We start from the raw sequence: 23,750 nt of genomic DNA, 5'->3' as shown, positions 1-23,750 counted from the left end.
CTGTTAACAGTATCCATTTTGACCACCATAGATCAGAACTGAGCTAGACCAGCCTCTTGAATGCTTTGGCTGCTCGAGATAATCAGAATGTTTAAGACCTGTTTGGTTAACAGCTCACTTTCTGACTGTAGCACCATCTACAAGGCACAAGCTCGGGGTGTAATGGGACACTTTCTATTTGTCTGAAAGGTTGCAACGTCAATCGTCAAGCAATTTAACATCCAGAACACAACATCTCGGCTTATCCCAAGCAATCCACTACCTTAGTTATGCATTCCTTTCCCATTAGCTTACCATGGCTACAGTTATACAAGATTTCTTCCACTAAATGTTCCAATTCAAGAATAACAAGTACATGGAAATGCCATCAATTCTGAAACACACTCAGTTTTGGTTTGAGCATGTTTTGGCATTACTTCATTGTTACTGAATCAATATCCCGATACTTCATAACTAGTGCCTTGGGAGTAACAAAATGACCTAACCTTATCGCAGCAGTTTAATCAGACAGTGTGCTAGCTACTATCACAACCTTGTAGTGATAGACCCTGTATTGCCTAAACTTCCCTTATGCCTCACTGTTTATAGTTCCTAACAATGTACTAACAAGCAACATCCTTCTCTGTCACTGGCTTTAACCTCCTGCTCTCTTCTCTCCCACTCACTCCCCATCTCAGTAATATCATGTAAAATGAATACCATCCCAATGCTGCTAAAACCCAGAAACATCTTGCACTGAATATGGTCCTGAATGTTATGCGAAATCTAATGCAGTTAGACTTCCTCCTCATGCACTGCTATATGGTACTTCTTGCATGCCATTTAGTGTGTGCTTAGCCTTAAAATAGTAAAAAATGAAATACACGTGTGAAAAGCACTCATTAGTAGAAAAAGCATTGCATTGATGGAAAGAAATATTATGCATTTCATACAATGAACATATTTTTCTATTTAGATAAGATTGCCAAATTGTTTTCTCATTTCACTCTTTTCACATTTAGGTAATTTTTGTTGGAGAAGAAGCTGTGGATGCTGGAGGTGTTCGGAAAGAGTTTTTCCTCTTGATTATGAGAGATTTATTAGATCCTAAGTATGGCATGTTTCGATATTACGAGGAATCTAGACTCATTTGGTTTTCATTTCAGGTATGGAAGTTGAAATCAATTATGGTTTAATATCTTTATATCTCTTACTCTAAAACTCATTCTTTGCACTTAAACATAATTGAGTAAAGAATCTCAAAGGCATCTCTTCTAATTTCCAGGAAACTCCATTATGTTAAATTAATTAACTAAGAATGCAATCAATTTGACAGTATGTAAACTGAAAATTTAACAGATACCAGTAAATGAATGGACTAAAATGATCCTTTTAGCATTTTAATTAAAACTGTCGGCAGCCATTCTCCTGAGTTAGAATTGAACTTTCAAAAATGAAACAAACATTAAAGTAGTTTAAATGTGATTTGACTCTCACATTTCTGCTCATGTCACCATCCAGAATTTTCCTAATTTCAAAATAAAGTCTGTACAGTTCTACAAGTGAAATTTTATGAGCACGTCTTGCTTCATTGATTGTCAAAAATCGAAAGTTGTTCCCTGTGTTTCTTCCACGGTTTCAGGGTTTTTACTCCATCCAATAGTCTATTTTGTGTATTGTGTCATTGTTAGGAAGTATATTAGGAAATACTGTAATTTACTGTATCCAATTTACTGTATCAATTTTACTTTCCATTTACTTTTTACTTATTTTATCTAGCTTTAAAATCACTTATTGCTTCCACTCAAGGCTAAAAAGCCCAAGTTGCTCCAGTCTGTATTTCCCTTACTTCTGAATTGGATACAGTACATTCTGATGGGAGCAGTGAAATTTTGAGGATGATTTCCTCTAATTTGTATTCTGGTGTTTTGACAATATTCTTCAACATTCATAGGGAGATGAGAGCCTAATGGTGGTATTGTTGGACTATTAATCCAGAAAGTCAGTTTATGTTCTGTGATGGATACGGATCCCACCACAGCAGATTGTGAAATTTGAATGCAATGAAACAAATCTGTAATTAAGATTGTGTTGATGGTCATGAAATCATTGTCAGTGTCAGAAAAACGTACCCAGCTCACTAATGTCCTTCAGAAATATGCTTTACTCACTGGTCTAGCCAACATGTGACTCCAAGCACGCGATATGTAGTTGACTCTCAACTGCACTTGAAAATGGCCTTGGAAGCCACTCGGTTGTATCCATTGCTACAAAGTCTTAAAGAAATGAAACTGGATGGACAGCTTGGCATCGACGTAGGCACCAGAAAAGACAATGGCAGAAACAGCCCTGTTGACTCTACAAAGTCATCCTTACATCGGGGGGCTAGTTCTGAAATTGGGAGAGCTGCCTCACGGGCGAGTCAAGTAATACCTTGGCATAGTCCTACTTGAGGAATGTTCCAAACACCACTGTCACCAACTCTGGATGTGTCATGTCCCACCAAAATAACAGACCCAACAAGGTAGTGGTACAATGGGATACGTTCGGGAGGGAGTTTCCCTGGGAGTCTTCAATATTGGCTCTGGACATCCCGAAGTCTCATGACTTCGAACATGAGCAAGGAAACTTCCTGTTGATCGCTATATATCGTCTTCCCTTGGCCAATGAATCAGTACACCTCCATGTTGAGCTACACTTGCAGGAAGCACTGAGGATGCAGGGGCACAAAATGTACTCTGGTTTGGGGATTTCAGTGTCTACACAGAGTGGCTCAGCAGCAGCAGCACTACTGTTGGTCAGGCCTAAAGGACATAGTTGTTAGACTGGGTCTGCGACAGGTGGTGAGGGAGCCAACAAGAAGCAAAAACATACTTGACATCATCCTTAACAATCTGCCAGCTGCAGATGCATCTGTTCATAACAGTTTTGGTAAGAGTGGCCACCAGTCAGTCCCGCCTTCACATTGAGAATATCCCCATCGTTTTCTTTGTCAGTATCATTGTCAAATAGGGTAGATTTCAAACAGATCGAGCAGCATTGACTGACATAGGTATCACTGGCTGGCCAGCACTTGTAGCCTTTGAAAAAGTGTTTTTTTAATTCTTTCACAGGGTTTGGGCATTGCTGGTTGGGCCTCATTGCCCAGAGGTCAGTTGCTGTGGGTCTTGAGTCACGTGTAGGTCGTACCAAGTAAGGACTACAGATTTCCTTCCCTAAAGGCCATCAGTGAGCCAGACAATTGACAATGATTTAATGGTCACCATAAACTTTTAATTCCAGATTTTTATTGAAATCAAATTTCACCATCTGCCAAGGTGGGATTCGAACCTAGGTAATAAGCTGCCTTCTTAATGCATTGCAGTCCACATGTTGTGGGTTGGTCCACAATGCTGAGGGAGAGGGTTCCAGGATTTTAACTGAGCGACAGTGAAGGAACGGCAATGTATTTCCAAGTGAGGATAGAGTGGTGGTGTTCCCATGTATCTGTTGCACTTGTACTTTCAGATGGAAATGGTTGTGGGTTTGGAGAGTGCTATCTAAGGATCTTTGGTGAGGTTCTGCAGTGCATCTTGCAGATAGGACACACTGCTGCTGCTGAGCATCAGCGGTGGAGGGAGTGCATGCTTGTGGATGTGGGATCAGTTAAGCGGGCAGCTTTGTCCTGGTTGACATCAAGTTTTTTGAGCGTTGGTGGAGCTGCAGTCATCCAAGGAAGTGGGCAGTATTTTATCTCACTCCAGACTTGTGCCTTGGAGATGGTGGAAAAGCTGTGTGGAGTCAGGAGGTGGGTTAATTGCCACAGTATTCCTAGCCTCTGACTTCCTTTTGTAGCCACTTTGTTTATGTGATTAGTCCAATTGAGTTTCTGGTCAATGGTAACCCTAAGGTGTTGATAGTGGGGTGGGTTCAGTCATGGTAACACCATTGAATGTTTAGGGATGGTGATTATGTTGTCTCTTATTGGAGTTGGTCATTGCATATCGTGTGTGGTATAAATGTTATTTGCCACTTGTCAACCCAAACCTCGATATTGTCCAGATCTTGTTGCATTTGAACATGGACTGCTTCAGTATTTGAGGAGTCACTAATGCTGTTGAACTTCGTGTGATCGTTGGCAAACATTCCCACTTCTGACCTGTGATGGAGAGAAGGTCATTGATTTAGCAGCTGAGATGGTCCGGTCTAGGATACTACCCTGAGGAACTCCTGCAGAGATGTCCTGGAGCTGAAGTAACTGACCTTCAACAACCTCAACCGTTTTCTTATGTACCAAGTATGACTCCAACCAGTGGAGAGTTTGTCCCTGATACCCACTAATTCCAGTGCTAGGACTGTGAGCTGTTAATGGCAGCAGAATTGTACTCCACAATCTGCAACCTCATGCCCCAGAATATTTCCCCACTCACCCATTACCATCAAGCCAAGAGATCATTCCCGGTTCAGTAGCCCTACCAGGCATACCTTAAAAGTGAGGCGTCAACCTTATGAAGCTACCAAACACTCTACTTGCTGCTTATGCTGCTTGGCGTGCAAGCGATAGACAGAACTAAGTGATCTGTCAGCCAGTGGATCAGATCTAAATTCTGCAGACCTATCACTTCCAGCTGTGAATGGTGGTGGAAAGTAAAATATTCACTTTAGGAGGAGGTTCTACAAATATTCCCATCCTCAATGATGGAAGAACCCAACACACCAGTGCAAAAGATAAGGCTGAAGAATTTGCAGCCAGAAGTGCTGAGTGAATGATTTATCACTGTCTCCTCCATTGATCACCAACATCAGATGCCAGTCTTCAGTCATTTTGTTATTCCAAGTAATAACAAGAAACAGTCGAAGCACTGGATACTGCAAAAGCTAAGGACCTTGACAACATTCTGGCAATAGTGTGGAAGACTTGTGCTCCAGAACTTGCTGCTTTCATAGCCAAGTGTCTCAGTACAGCTGCAACACAAGCATCTATCTCATCAATCTAGAAAATTGCCCAGGTGTTCTGTATATAAGAAGTAGGACAAAGCAGTGTATTCTTGATCATCAGTAGAATGATGGAAGGTGTCATCAAAAGTCCGATCAAGCAGCACTTGGTCAGCAACGACTTCCTCAGTGATGCTCAGTTTGGGTTGTTACCTTTGTTATTACCTTTGTTCACACTTGGATAGAAGAGCCAAATTCCAAAGATGTGGTGAGAATGACAGCTCTTGACTTAAAGATTGCATTTGATGTCTATTCAAACCAGGAGCCCTGACAACACTGGGATCACTGGTAATTAGGAGGCAAACTCTTTGTTATTTGGAGTTATACCTGGCACATAGGAAAATTGTTGGAGTTGATAGGAGTCGGTCATCTGAGCGCCAGGGCATCTCTGCAAGCGTCATCAGGGTAGTGTCCCAGCCCCAACCGCCTTCAGCTGCTTCCATCGAACATAAAGTCAAGTGGGGAGTATTGCACAATGTTCTGCACCATTCACAACTTAGATGCTGAAGCATCCTATGTTTAAATGAAACAAGATCTGTTAAATATGAAGCTTGGGCTGACATGGCAAGTAACATTCATGCCACATAAATGCCATGCAATGACCAACCCCAATAAGAGATAATCTATTCACCGCCCCTTGACATTCAGTGATGTTATCATCATTGAATCCCCCAATTCCAACATCCTGGGGGTTGCTATTTACCAGAACAGCATAACAGGAACAGACCTTTCAGCCCTCCAAGCCTGCGCTGACGCATTTTGCCCTTCCAGAAACTCCGCTGGACTTGAAAGCGAATTACTAAAAGCTACCAGACCAATTCAGAGGTTAGGAATTCTGTCATGAGTAGCTCATCTCCTGACTCCCCAAAGCCTGTCTGCCATTTTCAAGGCACAAGTCAGGAGTGTGATGGTATGCTCCCCACTTGCCTGGAGAAGTGCAGCTCCAACAACACTCAAGAACCTTGACACCATCCAGAACAAAGTAGCCCACCTGATTAGCACCATATCCATAAGAATTCACCTCAACCACTGATGTATACACTGCTGCTACTGTGTATGTTCTACAAGATGCACTGCAGAAATTCATTAAGGATCCTTAGATAGCATTTTGCAAACCCACAACAACTTCCATCTTGAAGGACGGGGCAGCAGAAACATGGGAACATCAACTCCTGCTAGTTCCCACCAAGCTGCTCCTCATCCTGACTCGGAAATGCATTGCCATTCCTTCAGTATTGCTGGGTCAAAGTCATGGAATTCCCTATCTAATGACATTGTAGGTCAATCCACAGCACATGGACTGTACTGGTTAAAGAATTTAGCTCATCACCACCTTTTCAACGGCAATAATTGCTGGCCAGCTAATGCCCACATCCCATGAGTGAATTAAAAAAACTGCTTTTTTCATTTCTCTGAAGTAGTTGGATGAGGTAACTATTGAATACAGAAGACCCCTAGATCCATTTCACTTTCATCCTGACTGACTTTTATCCCATATTTTTATATAGTACTTGACACCAATCTTTTAAATATTCCATTGTTCTCCTGCTTACATTAATTGCAGGGTATCAGCTGTGTCTGATTTAACACTCCCATCTGAGTCAGATTGTGGGTACAAACCCCTTTCTAGAGGTTTAAGCATGTACTCATGTGCTATTGAAGGAGTGTCACACTGTCAGAAGTACTGTCTTTTGGATGAGGTATTAAACTGAGGGCCTAACATCCACTAAGGTGAACGTAAAAGATTCTTGGCACTTTTCAAACAAGTGTAAAGGAAGAGCACCCTGTGTCCTAGCCAATGTTTTATCCCTCAAGCAACATATTTAAAATGATTGTTTGGTCAGTATCACATTTGAATCTGGGATCTTGCTGTTGCAAATTGAATGCTGTCTTTCCCGACATTACAACCACTACACTTCCAAAGTACCTACTTAGTTGTAAAGTGCTTTGGGATAGCTTGAGGTATTGAAACCTGTTACGTAAATTCAAGTGCCATCTTATTTTCCAAACTTAGTAATTCCAATGTCCTGTCTCTATGACTATTTTAATGTCTTGACTAAGGATGTCAATTTCACTTTTCTTTCCTGTTCATTGTATGTGCATGTTTAAGTCAGTAAGATAACCATTATATGAAACACTCTGCCAACGTCTAACTCATCGATATTGGGCCATTACTGACATTTGTTTTGGTTTGGTTTCTTGGCAATCCTGAGTACATAATGGAGTAGCTTGCTGATGGTCTCTTGAAGTATTCCTATATTTTGGAAATTTTAACTGAAGTAGATATGCAAGAGAAGTTGCAACACAATTGGATAACCTGGTTATCTCCTAATAAATATCTCTTTTTAATGAATATTAGTTTTGTTGCATTCCATTTGATTTAATTTCTTCTGAATTTAATGTTGAAATAATTCATTGTGTATATTGTTCAATAAGCAATATTTGTTATCTTGTTTAGACTTTTGAAGAAATTGATTTATTTCATCTGATTGGTGTTGTTTGCGGTCTTGCAATCTACAACTTCACAATAGTTGACCTTCATTTTCCACTGGCCTTGTATAAAAAACTGCTAAACCAGAAACCTACCCTCGATGACCTGAAGGAATTGATGCCGATTGTTGGCAGGTTAGTTAATGTAACTGCTTGTTTAAAAAATTTATATTTGTTCAAGCATCCTTTATGCACAGCAGGAATATATGTTAAGCTAACTTGGTTTTTAAAATAAGAGTTAAACAAATTCCCTAAAATTTGCATGATATTACAGTAGTTCTCATTGTGTAAATCCTGAGGTTTTTCTATAATGTTATCAACTGTTTCTCTCCTCCATTCATTCCATTAGTTCTGAGAAAATTACAGAGGTCTAGTATCGAACTGTCCAAATTTTACAACCAGGCTGTAGCTTCTAGGTATTCTGTCAGTAGAATAAGTGTAACCTTTAGTGCTTGCTTTTATTCCAATAGTATTTAGCTACTTGATCTGTTATTAAGTCTTTCTTTATATTTTCAATTGCTTCTCCCTCGATAGGGTCCAACTCCATTTTTGCGAAATTTTGAGGCAAATTCTTTCCTTCAGAGCACCTAGTCACATGAATCAAAGTATCAAATTCAAATACTCAGTCCTCATGCTATGAGCAGACTTAGAAAGCAAAGGTGTTCTTGCAGGCTCAATCAGAAATAATTCCAAAAAGTAATTCTTTAAAATAATGAATGTGCAATAATAATAACTAAATTAGCAATAGATTGTGATTGGTCTCCCTCAACTTGATCAAGAATATAATATACTGGAGCCAAAATTTAATAAACTAAGAAATGAAAATCAGATTTCCAACTGACGAGAAGTTAAAGTTATTGTATTGGTATTACTCACTGAAGTGGCGATCCAGGTGTCTGGCAATGCTACAGCATAAGGGCAGAATCCAGAAACACTGACTTGTAATTTTTTAAGGAAAATGTTGCAACAAATAATTTGTCATCTTTTTTTGAGGTTGATTCGTGAATGCAGTTGGTTTCTTTTGCTCTTTGCATTCCTCAAAAGCTGAAAAAGACAAACATTCCAGTTACTAATAAAACCCACCAATCGAAACATTTTTGTTTTCTTCAACATTTGTTCGTTTAAATTTGAGGAAGTATTTCCATTTAAGATGAAAGAAGTCAATGTTTCTGTTGATTATAAATAAGCAGATTTTAAATTTACATTGACAGTTTAGTGAAGAACATAAGAACTAGGGGCAAGAGTAGGCAGTTCAGTTTCTCAAGCCTGCTCTGCAGTTTAATATGATCATGGCTGAACTTGGCCTCAACACCACTTTCCTTTTCCACTCTCAACCCATTACTAATTAAAACTCTGTCCATTTCCTACTCAAATGATCTCCATGTCCCTACATCCACCTTACATTTGGATAGTGAATTCCACAAATTTAGAACCCTTTGAGAGAAGTTACTTCTCATCTAAATTTTAGGATTAAGGGTAGCAGATTATGTAACAATGACCTATTGTTCTAGATTGTCCCACATGAATAAACATCCTCTCTACATCTAATTTGTCAATCTACTTCAGTATCTTGTGTACCTTTAGTTAGATCTCCTCTCTTTCTTTTAAACTCCACAAAGTATAGGCCAAAACTGCTCAACGTCTCTTTGTAAGACCAACCACTCATCTCTAGATCAATCTAGTGAACCTCCTGTGAATTACCTTCAGTGCATTGACATCTTCCTTCAAGTAATAATGAGTTCTTGGACCTGTATCATTGCCTAAAGTGTTCCACAAGAGTCTGTTCTTGGTCCCTTCTGATTTCTCATCTACCTGCTGCCCCTCAGTGGCATCGTCTGAAAATTGATTGTTTTCACGTATTCTGACAATAATGCATTTCGACAACTCCGTAATCGGTAAATTAACATACTGCTTGTCCAACATCCAGTACTAAATAGGCAGCAGCATCCTCTCATTAAATATTGGGAATAGCAAATGCCCTGGTAGACCTGCATTCCCTGGATACTGATTCCATCCTTTCCAGCTGACTACTGTGTTAGATTGAACAATGATTCGCAATCTTATCACATTTCACCATGAGTTGAGAGTTCCAGCCATATATCTATAGCTTCCCTTAGATCACCTGTTTCCAGCACTGTTACACTATCAGAGTTCACCAACCCTTGCTTCACTTTGTGTTGCCAAAACTCTATGCCTTTGTTACCATTGGGCGTGACCACAGGAGTCCCTGATTTGCAAATATCCAACTTACAAATGTGATCCCCATATGCATTTTAAAAATTTAAAGACCTGACATGCACACATAAGTACTTGGAAATGGCTGCTATTATCTTGCATCGTGGTCCAACTTGCAAACAAATCAATGGATGGAACCCATTTTCAACCTGGGGACTGGCTGTATTCTAATGCATTTCTGCTAGCTCCCCACATTCTAGCCCTTCAAATTTGAGGTTTCAGAATTCTGCCAGTATTCTTACTCTGTTTAAGTCTAGTTTAGTGCCCCTCCCTGTGCTGACCGATATATATTGGCTCCTGATCAAGAACCACATCAGGGAAACAAACGTAGATTTTCTAAAACCAATCACTCCATGGCCTTACTGTGCATTTCTGTGGCCTCATGCTATTCCACAACTCTTCCAGATATGTGTTCCATTTTGGTCCCCATCCATCATGCTTCTGTATTTTTTTAATGAAAAGTATGTGTTTGCAGTCAAAATATTAGATCTCATAAATCTTTCAAGTTCTTCAGTTGTCTTTCAATTCACATATGTGTGCTGATGTCGTGATTCTTTGCGTTAGCAAATCAGTTAGCTTTATATCAATCGGTACTTTTGTACAGGAGTATGCAGCAATTGTTAGATTATCCAGAGGAGGCTGTGGAAGACATCTTCTCCCTCAACTTTACGGTAAGTCATTACTTGAGTTAGATTGTTTATTTGTTTTAAAACATTTTCAAACCTATTTCTTGCTCTGACCATCAGAATCACAGAGGTGGGAATAATACTATGTCATGCCACTACAATGAGAAGTTTAACCATTTCATCCTTATTTATGAGAAGTTTCTAATAAATATTTATACAAAGTAGTTAAGCAAAGGTTGCATCTTGACAGCATGGTGCTAGGGGGTTATGCTAATACTGACTACATTTTTCAAATTATATACAAGAATGTAGAGGAAGGAAGAAAATCAAAATTTAATAAGTAAATCAGAAGAGAGCATATGAGTCAATGAAACTAAAAAGGTACAATCAGGATTGCGTTCAGTTCCAGTCACCATGCTACCAGAAGGTGCTTTGGAGAGGGTACAGAAAAGGTTTACGAGGATGTTGCTTAGTGTAGGGAATTTTAGTTATTAAGAAAGGCTGGATAGACTAGATTTGTTTTCACTGTGGGAACACAAGTGGTTGAGGGGTGACTTAATAGAAGTTTATAAGATTGTGAATGGTGTGTATCAAGTGAAAAGTATGAAGCTTTTTCCCAGGGTGGAGGGGTCAATTACTAAGAGGCACAGGTTCAAGGGAGATGGTGAGGAGGTGCATTTAAAGAGTATGTGAGGAAAGGTTTTCACACAAATGGTGGTGAGTGCCTGGAATGTGCAGCCAGAGGAGATGGTGGAAGCAGACACAGCAGCAACATTAAAGAAGCACCTGCACGAATACATGAATAAGAAGGGAATAGAGGGATACGGATCCTGTAAGTGAAGACAGTTTTGGTATGGAAGAGCAACTTGTATCGGCACAGGCTTGGAGGGCCAAAGGATTTGTTCCCATGCTGTATTGTTCTTTGTTCCTTGTTCACTGAATCATAAGTACCTGAATATTCAAAAAATTGAACGCAGAATTAGGCAGTTAGAAATTGTAGAGGATGTGATGTAGGAGAGGTATGAAATGTTTTTGAACATGTATTTAAAATTCCTGAACTAAAAACTGGTGGGGGGGGGGGGGGGAGTAAAGAATTTTACATGGAGAGGACACGAGCAGTCTTTAGCAATAGAATAAAGGAGAATCCTGAAGCTTTCTATAAGTACGTGAGGAATAAAAGAATGACGAGGGTAGGAATAGGGCCAGTCAAAGACAGAAGTGGGAAGTTGAGTCCGAGTCTGGACCCTGTGGAGTGCGGAGAGGTGTAAAAGAACATTTCTCATCGGTTTTCACTCAGGAAAAGGAGAATATTGTAGAGGAGAAGAATGAGGTATGAGATATTAGACTAGAAAGGATCGAGATTAGTTACGAACAGGTGTTATCAATTCTAGAAGGAGTGAAAGTAGATAAGTACCCTGGGCCGGATTGGATTTATCTGAGGAATCTCTGGGAAGTTAGGGTGGCGATTGCAGAACCTTTGGCTTTGATATTTGAGTCGTTGTTGTCTACAGGTTTAGTACCAGTGGAATGGAGGATTGCAAATGTTGTGCCCTTGTTCCAGAAGGGCAGTAGAGATGACTCAGGTAATTATAGACCAATGAGCCTTACTTCTGTTGTTGGAAAGGTTTTGGAAACAATGATAAGAGATAAGGTTTATAATCATCGAGCAAGCAACAATTTGATTTCAGATAGTCAACATAGTTTCGTCAAGGGCAGGTCGTGTCTCGAAAACCTCATTGAGTTTTTTAAGAAGGTGACCAAGCATGTAGATAAGGATAGAGCAGTTGACGTGGTATAAATGGACTTCAGTAAAGCTTTTGATAAGGTTCCACACAATAGGCTGTTGGAGAAAATGCAGAGGCATGGAATTGAGGGTGATTTAGCAGTTTGAATTAGAAACTGGCTTTCTGAAGGCAGCGTGTGGTGGTTGATGGAAAATATTCAGCCTGGAGTCTGGTTACTAGTGGTGTACCACAAGGATCTGTTTTGGGACTGTCATTGTTTGTCATTTTCACAAATGACTTAGACACAGGCATAGGTGGATGGGTTAGTAAAATTGCAGATGACACTAAAGTTGGTGGGTTAGTAGACAGTTTTGAAGAATGTTACAGGTGACGGGGACCTGGATAAACTACAGAATTGGGCTGAGAGGTGGCAAATGGAGTTCAATGCAGCTAAATGTGAGGTAATGCATTTTGGGAAGAATAACAGGAAGGCAGAGTACTGGGTCAATGGAAAGATTCTTGGTAGTGTGGATGTGCGGAGGGATCTTGGTGTCCATGTACATAGATCCATGAAAGTTGCCACCCAGGTGGCTAGTGCTGTTAAGAAGGCATACGGTGTGTTAGGTTTCATTCGTAGAGGGATTGAGTTCCAGAGCCGCAATATCATGCTGCAAATATACAAACACTGGTGCGGCCCCACTTGGAATATTGTGTATAGTTCTGGTCGCCATATTTCAGGAAGGATGTGGATGCATTGGAAAAGGTGCAGAGGAGATTTTCAGGAATTTGCCTGGTCTGGAGGGAATGTCTTATGGGGAAAGGCTGAGAGACTTGAACCTGTTCTCATTGACAAGAAGAAGGCTAAGAGGAGATTTAATAGAGACATACAAGATGATCAGAGGATTAGGTAGAGTAGACAAGGAAAATCTTTTTCCTAGAATGATGACGTCAGCTTGTACGCGGGGGCATAACTACAAATTGAGGGGTGATAGATTTAAGACAGATGTCAGAGGCATGTTCTTTACGCAGAGAGTGACAAGGGCGTGGAATGCCCTACCTGCCAGTGTAGTCAACTCAGCCACATTAGGGAGATTTAAACAATCCTTGGATAAGCACATGGATGATGATGGGATAGTGTAGGGGGACAGTCTGAGAATAGTTCACAGGTTGGTGCAACATTGAGGGCCTGTTCTGAGCTGTATTGTTCTATGTTCTAAAACTCGGAAAGAGAATGCAAATAATACTGTTTTTTGTCTGTGTAAAACCCCACCATTCAGTATGACAGCCTATGGACTGCTGCATTCTAAGAAATGCAGCAACACCTTTTTAGGGATGGAAAATAAATGCTGGCCCAGTCAGTGACACCCATGTCCTCAAGTGAATAAAAAAGAGTCAAGGAATGGGAAATCTGTGGAGTTCAAAGATGAGCTTAAACAAGTTGGGTCATTTTGGATTATTTTAAATGTTGCAAAAAAGACTGGAACAAAGTTAATGTGTGTGGACAAAATTTGAAAGGTTTTTCACCATATGCCTAGTCTGCTGCTTGCATTTTTGTTTCTCAAACAATAAATGAGCATTACTTGACTTAGTCCTAGGTGACAAAGCGGATGAAGTAACTGATCAAAATAGTAGTCCATTTGGAAAATGGTGACCACAAAATAATTAGGTTGGTTGTAAGAATAGACAAATATAATGAAGAGCCACAGAAGTAGTCTGAATAAACAGCAGTAAAAATAACTCCTCAATAAATCAATGGTGGAAAATCTAGAGTTAGGTGAGTACGAAGTAAATGTATTGCTTAAAATCAAAAAGAAGACTTCAAAGTTTCTGTTCTTTTTATAAATGGAAAGATAAAAAGTGAGGTATGTGAACATACAAACTAAACAGGTAAGCGAATAACAGCTTATCACTTAGTCTGCCAGAAGTATTTGGTACATGGAACTTAGAAAGGCAAAAAGAATTGTGAATAAAATAAATGTGAATAATATGAATTGTATGTTTTCATGAGCATTTTAAAAAGATAAAAGTCAAGAGGATCGAAACACCCGAGAAGATGAGTGAGTAAGCCTAATTGGAGGAGGAAGGTATATAACACATTAAATTGTTCACAGTGATGCTTAGAAATGAGAGGAGGATATACGTACACTAGTAAGAATATCAAATAGGTATCTTGAAAAACAATTCAGTATGAAAGGGGTATTGGAAATCACGTATCTACCTGGTAGAAGCGCAGCGGCAGTTGGGAGCATTGTTAAACACAAATTGGGGATTGAGTCTGGCATTTCTTATCTGAGAGCAGAATCCAAGGATCAGAGTGCAGTCTTCTCAACACTCTAATCCTGCCCAATCTCTCTCCCCCCCCCCCCCCCCCTCCCCCCCCAATCCCCGGCCCGGGCAAGGGTCATGGTTCAAACACCAATGATAGAGGAATGTAAAGAAAAAGATTTTGCACTGTTAGTATGAGGAACTAGGCACCAAATATAGAAGCAAATCCTCAAAGCAAGTTGGCACAGGGTGAATCAAATTGGACAGAGTAATGCATGGCTTACAGACTTTGGAGGTGTAGGTTTCAGTTTGTGGAGTACAAATATTGTGGAATGTGTAGCTGCCGTATAAGGATGGTCTACACCTGAACAATATGTAGGCTAATGTTCCTTCATGCCATGTAACTTAAGGAGATAGAAATGGTTTTAAACTAAACAGTGGGGACAAGAATTCAAATTTGGGAAGATGTGTAAATTCTAGCGTACAGACAAGGAAAGAAAGCATGGTATTACTATAGGAAATGATACACCGACCAGGGTAGGAACGGACAAAGGACAGATCTAGTTACAAGCATAACAAAAAGACAAAATGTGCATTGCTTTCAAAACACAACGTATTAACTGAGTGAAAATTGAGATTAAACAAGTATGATCAAATGGCCATTAATGAAACTTAGCTGCAGGATATCGAAATGTATGTGTAACTTCAGAGTACCAAATAAGCTAAGAAAAGGTCAAGGGAAGGCTGTGTTAATGAAAAATGATATTGCCATAATACAAATAAACCAGAATATCAAAACTGTTTAGGTAGAGTTGAGGAATGATAAAGGCCACTTGTGGAAGTGGTGTGTGGGCCACCTCAAAGTCACCACACAGCAGGGTGAAGTATCAAAAAAGATATGTTGGGAACAGAAATTACTGGAAAAAATCGCATCTATTGAGAGAAAGCAGAGTTAAAAGTTTAGGTTTGGTGACCCTTCAGAATGTTAAGAAATATTGGAAACTTGTACAGCTATTATCATGGGGGATTTTAACCTGCATGTAAACTGGAAGAATCAGATGGGCAAAAGTAGACTAGATGAAAATGTTTTGATGGAACTTGAGGAAAAAAGATTATAATTGTGCAAATATGTGTGGCAAATCTGAAGATTGGGCAGACGATATAAAAAGCAAATAACAACTAAAGGGGCAAAAATTAGGGTATGGGAGTATACTAGCTAAAAGTATAAAGTATATTATAAAGTTTCTTCAGCTTCAAGAATTAAAATAAAAATGAGTCTAAGGAATTAACAATGGCAAAAAAGGAGCTGGCAGATGAATTGAACTGAAACTTTGTCTCCATCCTCACTATACAGGATATGAATAATATCCTGGAAATAGCCATCAATCAGTAATTGGAACAGAAAGACGGACTCAAGAACATTGCGCCCTTCGGGGTAGTAGTCCTAGGTAAAATGTTGGAAATGTGGGTCGACAGGTCCCTGAGGTCTTGGTGGTTTTCATCCTGGGTTCTGAAAATAAAAAGCCAGCTAGTGAGGTGGTTGATACATTGATTTTAATTTTTCAAAACTCACTTAATTCAGAGAAGTTTCCTTTTGATTGGAAAGTAACTAATGTCACTCTAATATTCAAGCAAGAGGGAGGCTGAAAGTAGGAAAGTGAAGGCCTACTTACCATCTGCCAGGGAAAATGTTAAAAGCTACTACTAAAGATGTCACAACCAAGCATTTAGATACATTCAAGGTAAGAGTCAGTGTGGTTTTGTGAAAGGGCAATTGTTCAACTGAAATATTGAGTTCTTTGAAGAAGGGTTCAATAGTTCCTTGAAAGTGGAGTTACAGGTAAACAGGATAGTGAAGGAGGAGTTTGGTATGCTTGCCTTTATTGGTCAGTGCGTAGAGTATAGGAGTTGGGCAGTTATGTTGCAGCTGTATGGGACATTGGTTAGGCCACTATTGAAATACTGTATGCAACTCTGGTCTCCCTGCTATAGGAAAGATGTTAAACTTGAAAGAGTTCACAATGACATTGCCAGGGTTAGATGGTTTGAACTATAGGAGAAGCTGAATAGGCTGGGGCTATTTTCCCTGGAGTGCAGAGGCTGGGAGTTTTTTTTTCTTTATTCATTCACAGGATGAGGGTGTCACTGGTTAAGCAGCATTTATTGCCCATCCCTAATTGACCAGAGGGCGGTTAAGAGTCAGCTGCATTGCTGAGGGTCTGGAGTCACACACAGGCCAGACCAGTAGGATGGCAGTTTCCTTCCCTAAAGGACCAGATTAATTTTTCCTACAATTGACAATGGATTCATGATCATCATTAGATTCTTAATTCCTAATATTTATTGAAATCAAATTCCATCATCTGCCATGGCAGGATTCAAACCCAGGTTCCCAGAAGTTATCTGGGTCTCTGGATTGGCAGTCTAGTGATGAAATCTCCCCCCGTGCCTCTGTGACCTTTAAAGAGGTTTATAAAATCACGAGGGGCATGGATAGGGTGAATAGCCAGAGTCTTTTCCCTGGGGTAGGGGAGTCTAGAACTCAAGGGCATAGGTTTAAGGTGAGAGAGGAAATATTTAAAAGGGACCCGAGGGGCAAATCTTTCACACGGAAATGTGATGAAGGCCACTATTGAAATACTGCATGTATTTCTGCCTCGTTCCTGATGCCGGAAACTTTGATTCTCCTGCTCCTTGGATGCTACCACATTTTTCAACAATGATGAATATCTGAAATGGGTGGGTTGTTAGAAAGGAATATTGGACAGACTAACCTTGTATCTGCTGGAATATATAATGGCTGTGGATGTACAGAAATGCAAGGGTTCAATTCTCTGAAAGTGTGTGTAGGTAGATAAAGCCATAAAAAAGTGTATTTTCGTATTAACAAATAGGGACATGCTGACTTTACAAATATGTACTGATGTTCCATTATGTTTTGAGAGTCAGCCAAAGTAGCAAACTATTCATAAATCAAGCTGTGCATCAAGCAACAGATTTGTATGCTACTGTGGACCCAAGGTAACAGAATTTGTTGATCATTTCCAGTGGAGTGTTATGGAGTGCATTTGGATGAAGATTTGACTCCCAGTTCCATGGCTGAAATTTTCTTGATGCTTATAATAAAGGAGAATAATTTAGACTATGGGACAGACAATCCATAAGTCTTTGTATTTGAGTTTGTTTGCATAATGAGTGCAAAAGTAGTTCAGAGCAGGATATACTATTTTTATCTTCACTGTCAGCTTGGTTAGATTTTGGAGCTTGCCATCTGACCTAGTCTGTGGCTAAAATTCCTTCTGTATCTGCTAGAAAGGTGAAGGTCAGGAACATTAAGTTTATACCCAAGTGTGTTTCACTTCATTTGTCACCCTGAGACAGCTGGACATTGTAGCATCAAGCTACTCTTAATGAGACTGCCTTCCATCTTAAGGTTAGAAGTGGGTATGTTTGCTGTTTGCACAGCATTCAGCACCATTCACGACTCTATGGATTGCTTCAGCCTGGTACTGAGTGCTGCAAGATCTGGACAGCATCCAAGCTTGGCAGATGGTAAATAACATTCTCACCACACAAATGCCAGGCAGTGACCGTCAAGAATGTCCCTGTAAAATTCAATAGCATTACCACCACTGAAGCCCCTATTGTCCTAGGAGTTACCAATTGGCCAGAAACCGACCTGGATTAACCATACAAATACTGTAACCAAAAAAGTAAGACAGAGGCTATGGATTCATTAATAATTCACTTCTTGACTCATCAAAGCCTGTCTCTTGAGTGCAAGGCAGAATAACAGAATACACTCATTTGCCTTCAAGAGTGCAGCTGCAATAATATTTAAACGCCTTGACATCATCCAGGAAACTACAGCTCATTTGATTTGACACTCCATCCACCACCTTCATCATTCAGTCCCTTCACGATAGAGATGCATTAGTATGTACCGTCCACAAGGTGCAATGCAATAGCTCAGCAAGACTGCTTAAACAGCACTTTCCAAACCTAAGGCTTCTACCATCTGCAAGGACAAGGGAGACAGATCACCGAAGCACTGCCTCTTTAAGTTTCCCTCCAAGTTGCACAACCTCCTGTCTTGGAACTAGAGTCATAGAGATGTACAGCACAGAGGCAGACCCTTCAGTCCAACTTGTCCAGATATCGCAAACCAATCTAGTCCCACCTGCCAGCACCTGGCCCAAATCCCTCCAAATCCTTCCTATTCATATACCTATCCAGATGCCTTTTAAATGTTGCAATTGCACCAGCCTCCACCACTTCCTCTGGCAGCTCATTCCATAAATGTTCTGCCCTCTGCATGAAAAAGTTGCCCCTTAGGCCTCTTTAATATCGTTCCCCTCTCACCCTAAACCTATGCCCTCTCGTTCTGAATTCCCCCACCCCAGGGAAAAGACTTTGTCTATTTAGCCTATCCATGCCCTTCATGATTTTATCAACCTCTTATAAGGTCACCCCTCAGCCTCTGACGCTCCAGGAAAAACAAACCCAGCCTGTTCAACCTCTCTATAGCTCAAATCCTCCAACTCTGGCAACATCCTCAGCACCTCCCATTTATCTAAATTAAACTCTATCTGCCACTCCTCAGCCCATTGGCTCAAAAGCCTGTTGTAATCTGAGGTAACCTTCTTTGCTATCCACTACACCTCCAATTGTGGTATCCTCTGCAAACTTAGTAACTACACCTCTTAGGCTCACATCCAAATCATTTACATAAATAGCAAAAAGTAGTGGACCCAGCACCAATTCTTGTGGCACTCCACTGGTCATAGGCCTCCAGTCTGAAAAACAACCCTCCAAAACCATCCTCTGTCTTCTACCTTTGAGCCAGTTCTGTATCTAAATGGCTAGTTCTTCCTGTATTCCATGAGATCGAGCCTTGCTAACCGGTCGCCTATGGGCATCCTTGTCGAAAGCTTTACTGAAGTCCATATAGCTCCATGGAGGTGCAGGTGAATCTGTAACGGATATGGGAGGATCCCTTGAGGCCTTGGAGGGAAGTGAGGGAGGAGGTGTGGGAACTTGCGCCCACACCTCCCCCCCCCCCCCCCCCTCATTTCCCTCCAAGGCCCCAAGGGATCCTTCCATATCCGTCACAAATTCACCTCCATCTCTACACACACCATTTACTGCATCCGCTGCACCCGATGTGGCCTCCTCTACATTGGCGAGACAGGCCGCCTACTTGCGGAACGTTTCAGAGAACACCTCTGGGACACCCGGACCAACCAACCCAACCACCCTGTGGCTGAATACTTTAACTCCCCCTCCCACTCCACCAAGGACATGCAGGTCCTTGGCCTCCTCCATCGCCAGACCATGGCAACACGACGCCTGGAGGAAGAGCGCCTCATCTTCCGCCTAGGAACCCTCCAACCACAAGGGATGAATGCAGATTTCTCCAACTTCCTCATTTCCCCTCCCCCCACCTTATCTCAGTCCCAACCCTCTGACGCAGCACCGCCTTCTTGACCTGCAATCTTCTTCCCGACCTCTCCGCCCCCACCCCCTCTCCGGCCTATCACCCTCACCTTAACCTCCTTCCACCTATTGCATCCCCAACGCCCCTCCCCCAAGTCCCTCCTCCCTACGTTTTATCTTAGCCTGCGTAGCACACCTTCCTCATTCCTGAAGAAGGGCTTATGCCTGAAATGTCGATTCTCCTGCTCCTTGGATGCTACCTAATCTGCTGCGCTTTTCCAGCAACACATTTTTCAGCTCTGATCTCCAGCATCTGCAGCCCTCACTTTCTCCTAGTTGATCTTTGAGGGGCCCTGTTCTCTACCTCATTACCCTTTTGTCCTTAATGTATTTGTAAAACTCTTTGGATTCTCCTTAACTCTATTTGCCAGAGCTATCACATGTCCCCTTTTTGCCCTCTTAAGTATACTCCTACTGCCGTTACACTCTTCTAAGAATTCATTCAATCTATACCTGACATATACCTCCTTTTTCTTAACCAAACCCTCAATTCATCCAGCATTCCCTACACCTACCAGTCTTTCCTTTCATACTAACAGGAATATACTGCCTCTGGACTCGCGTTATCTCATTTCTGAAGGTTTCCCATTTTTCAGCTGTCCCTTTACCTGCGACCATCTGCCCCCAATCAGCTTTTGAAAGTTCTTGCTTAATACCGTCAAAATGAGCCTTTCTCCAATTTAGAACTTCAACTTTAGATCTGGTCTATCCTTTTCCATCATTATTTTAAAACTAATAGAATTGTGGTCGCTGGCCCCAAAGTGCTCCCCCACTGAAACCTCAGTCACCTGCCCTGCCTTATATATCGCCAGTTCTTCGCTATTGCTTGATCAAAACCTGGAACTTCCCAATAGTACCATCTCACCACAGACTGCACCTATTTAAGAAGACAACTTAGTATAGGGTGTAGTTTTGCTCACTGAGCTATAGGTTTGATAACCAGACGTTTCATTACCTGGCTAGGTAACATCATCAGTGGCGACCTCCAAGTGAAGCGAAGCTGTTGTCTCCTGCTTTCTATTTATATCTTTCCCCTGGATGGGGTTCCTGCGGTTTGTTGTGATGTCATTTCCTGTTCGTTTTCTGAGGGGTTGATAGTTGATATCTAGATCTGTGTTTGTTTATGGCGTTGTGGTTGGAGTGCCAGGCCTCTAGGAATTCTCTGGCATGTCTTTGGTTAGCCTGTCCCAGGATAGATGTGTTGTCCCAGTCGAAATGGTGTTTTTTTTCATCCGTGTGTAGGGCTACGAGGGAGAGAGGGTCGTGTCTTTTTGTGGCCAGCTGGTATTTGTGTATCCTGGTGGCTAACTTTCTTCCTGTTTGTCCTACGTAGTGTTTGTGACAGTCCTTGCATGGAATTTTGTAGATGACGTTGGTTTTGTCCATGGGTTGTACTGCGTCTTTTAAGTTTGTTAGTTTTTGTTTGAGTGTGTTGGTGGGTTTGTGTGCTACTAGGATTCCGAGGGGTCTTAGTAGTCTGGCTGTCATTTCTGAGACTTCTTTGTGTGGTAAGGTGGTTAGGGTTTCTGGCTGTGTTAGGTCTGCTTGTCGTGGTTTCTTCCTGAGGAATCTGCGGACTGTATTTTTTGAGTATCCGTTCTTCTTGAATATATTGTATGGGTGGTTCTCCTCTGTTTTCCAATGTATTCCAGAAGAACGGATACTCAAAAAAACAGTCCACAGATTCCTCAGGAACAAACCATGACAAGCAGACCTAACACAGCCAGAAACCCTAACCACCTTACCATACATCAGAAATGACTGCCAGACTACTAAGACCCCTCAGAATCCTAGTAGCACACAAACCCACCAACACTCTCAAACAAAAACTAACAAACTTAAAAGACCCCAGTACAACCCATGGACAAAACCAACGTCATCTACAAAATTCCATGCAAGGACTGTCACAAACACTACGTAGGACAAACAGGAAGAAAGTTAGCCACCAGGATACACAAATACCACAAAAAGACACGACCCTCTCTCCCTCGTAGCCCCACACACGGATGAAAAAAACCACCATTTCGACTGGGACAACACATCTATCCTGGGACAGGCTAAGCAAAGACATGCCAGAGAAATCCTAGAGGCCTGGCACTCCAACCACAACGCCATAAACAAACACATAGATGGTATCTAGATCTATCAACCCCTCAGAAAACGAACAGGAAATGACATCACCACAAACCCCAGGAACCCCATCCAGGGGAAAGATATAAATAGAAAGCAGGAGACAACAGCTTCGCTTCACTTGGAGGTCGCCACTGATGATACCTAGCCAGGTAATGATACGTCTGGTTATCAAACCTATAGCTCAGCGAGCAAACCTACACCCTAAACCTCAACCTGAGCTACAAATCTTGCACAACTTAGTATCCTTCTCAAGGGCAATTAGGGGTGAGCAATAAATACTTCCCTGGCCAGTGATACTCGTGTCCCTTGAACAAATTAAAACAAAATTGAAGTTTTGCTGGATAGCTAATTTTCTTCAAAATTGTTGTAGAATCATACTCAAATTTACAGCAAGTGAAAGACCCTTCAGCCTATTAAGTCTGTGTGTCAATCAAAAAACAACTCTTTTAATCCCATTTTCCAGCACATGGCCCACAGCTCTATGTATCTAGGCCTCACAAGTACACATTTAAATGCTAAAATGTTATGAGGGTTTCTGTCTGTACCACAGTCTGCGTGAAGTGAGTTCCGGTGTTTTACCACCCTCTGAGTGAGAAAAAAAAATTCCTTATATCCCTTCTAAATCCCCTATCCCTTGCTTTAAATCAATGCCTCTCATAATTTTATACATTTCAATTATGTCTCCCCTCAGTCATCTCTGCTCCAACAAAAACAGCCCCAGTTTATCAATCTCTCTTCTTAACTGAAACTCTCCAGCCCGGGCAATGTCCTAGTAAATCTCTACACCTTCTCCAGCGCAGTCATATCCCTCCTATAATGTGGATTCCAGAACTGCACACAATACTTTAGTTGTCCTAACAGTGTTGAGTGTTTTAGTGAGCTCACCAAAGGTAAAGGTCTTGCATGTGGAATAACATTAAGCTGATTCTTAGGACTGAGGTACTGATTTACGAGACCTGGATTTTCAACACCTTATATGGCTGTGAAGCATGAATGACAAGCAGCAGCCATGTCCTCAAGGAAGTTCAGCAATTTTTTTCGCTGTTGAAAACCCATTCTGGCCATTTCATGGAAGGTCCAAATGACAACTATGCCAAATATCTCAATGGCAAAGCTCCCAAACATATGAACACTGACCAAGCAAACATAAATATGCTGGCTGGAGCACATTCACAGGATAGAGGAGTATTACATACTCAACGATTTTCTATATGGCAAGATAATCAGTCATCAAACATCAGGATATCCAAAGCTGTGCTTCAAGAATGCTTGCAATCATAACATAATGGCCCTAAACATTGTTTTTTGTTTTGGGAGACATTACCTGATGACAGAGAAAGATGGTAATGTCACCTGTGAGCCAGTATGCATTGCCATGGCAGACAGTTCAGACAATAACTTGGCAGCAGCCATATTGATTTTCCTGGTACCTTTTTATGTCTCATATTTCTGTAGTAATTTATTTTGGTGAGTAGGACAGGCTATTTTCTGCAGTAGAGCACCATGGTATTTGGGACTCAGATTTTCAGCCATTTGTAGGACTCCATGATTTGTTGAGTTTCCAAATTTTCATTCTGGAACTGCAGTTTTCTGAAACTGTTCATTTGTATTTCATGTGATTGGCACTCAGAAGGTACTTTCTTGGTACATCTAAAGCTTAATCACATAATGTTGCGTTGCTTTTCGGTTTTTAGTGTGACATCAATGTGCTTTTCTATTTTTTTACAAGATGTCAGCCAAGCAACAATATGATTAAAACAGGGAGGAGAAACTGGAAATCTGAAATTAAAATAAAAATGTTAAAAATAGAAACCATGATGGATAATAA

The 23,750-nt window shown here is 41.0% G+C and overlaps 1 protein-coding gene across 3 annotated transcripts in view; it reads left to right on the top strand.

Moving 5' to 3' along the window:
• The window catches only part of herc4 (HECT and RLD domain containing E3 ubiquitin protein ligase 4), a 107,048-nt gene that overhangs the window by 71,439 nt on the left and 11,859 nt on the right, over window positions 1–23,750 (top strand). For 2 of the 3 annotated variants that reach the window (XM_087999123.1, XM_087999122.1), the window contains exons 18-20: window positions 1,002–1,145; window positions 7,412–7,578; window positions 10,283–10,349. In XM_087999123.1, coding sequence (XP_087855249.1) covers window positions 1,002–1,145; window positions 7,412–7,578; window positions 10,283–10,349 — 378 coding nt within the window. The remainder of the gene's footprint in view (window positions 1–1,001; window positions 1,146–7,411; window positions 7,579–10,282; window positions 10,350–23,750) is intronic. The other variant, XR_015760967.1, reaches the window with a different exon arrangement.

The sequence above is a fragment of the Chiloscyllium plagiosum genome, unplaced genomic scaffold (assembly GCF_037043375.1).
Source record: "Chiloscyllium plagiosum isolate Xiang-an unplaced genomic scaffold, Cpla_swu_hap1 HiC_scaffold_22, whole genome shotgun sequence".
Classification (NCBI taxonomy): domain Eukaryota; kingdom Metazoa; phylum Chordata; class Chondrichthyes; order Orectolobiformes; family Hemiscylliidae; genus Chiloscyllium; species Chiloscyllium plagiosum.
The sequence above is the reverse complement of the archived record's forward strand: the minus strand, read 5'-3'. Positions and strand labels throughout refer to the sequence as shown.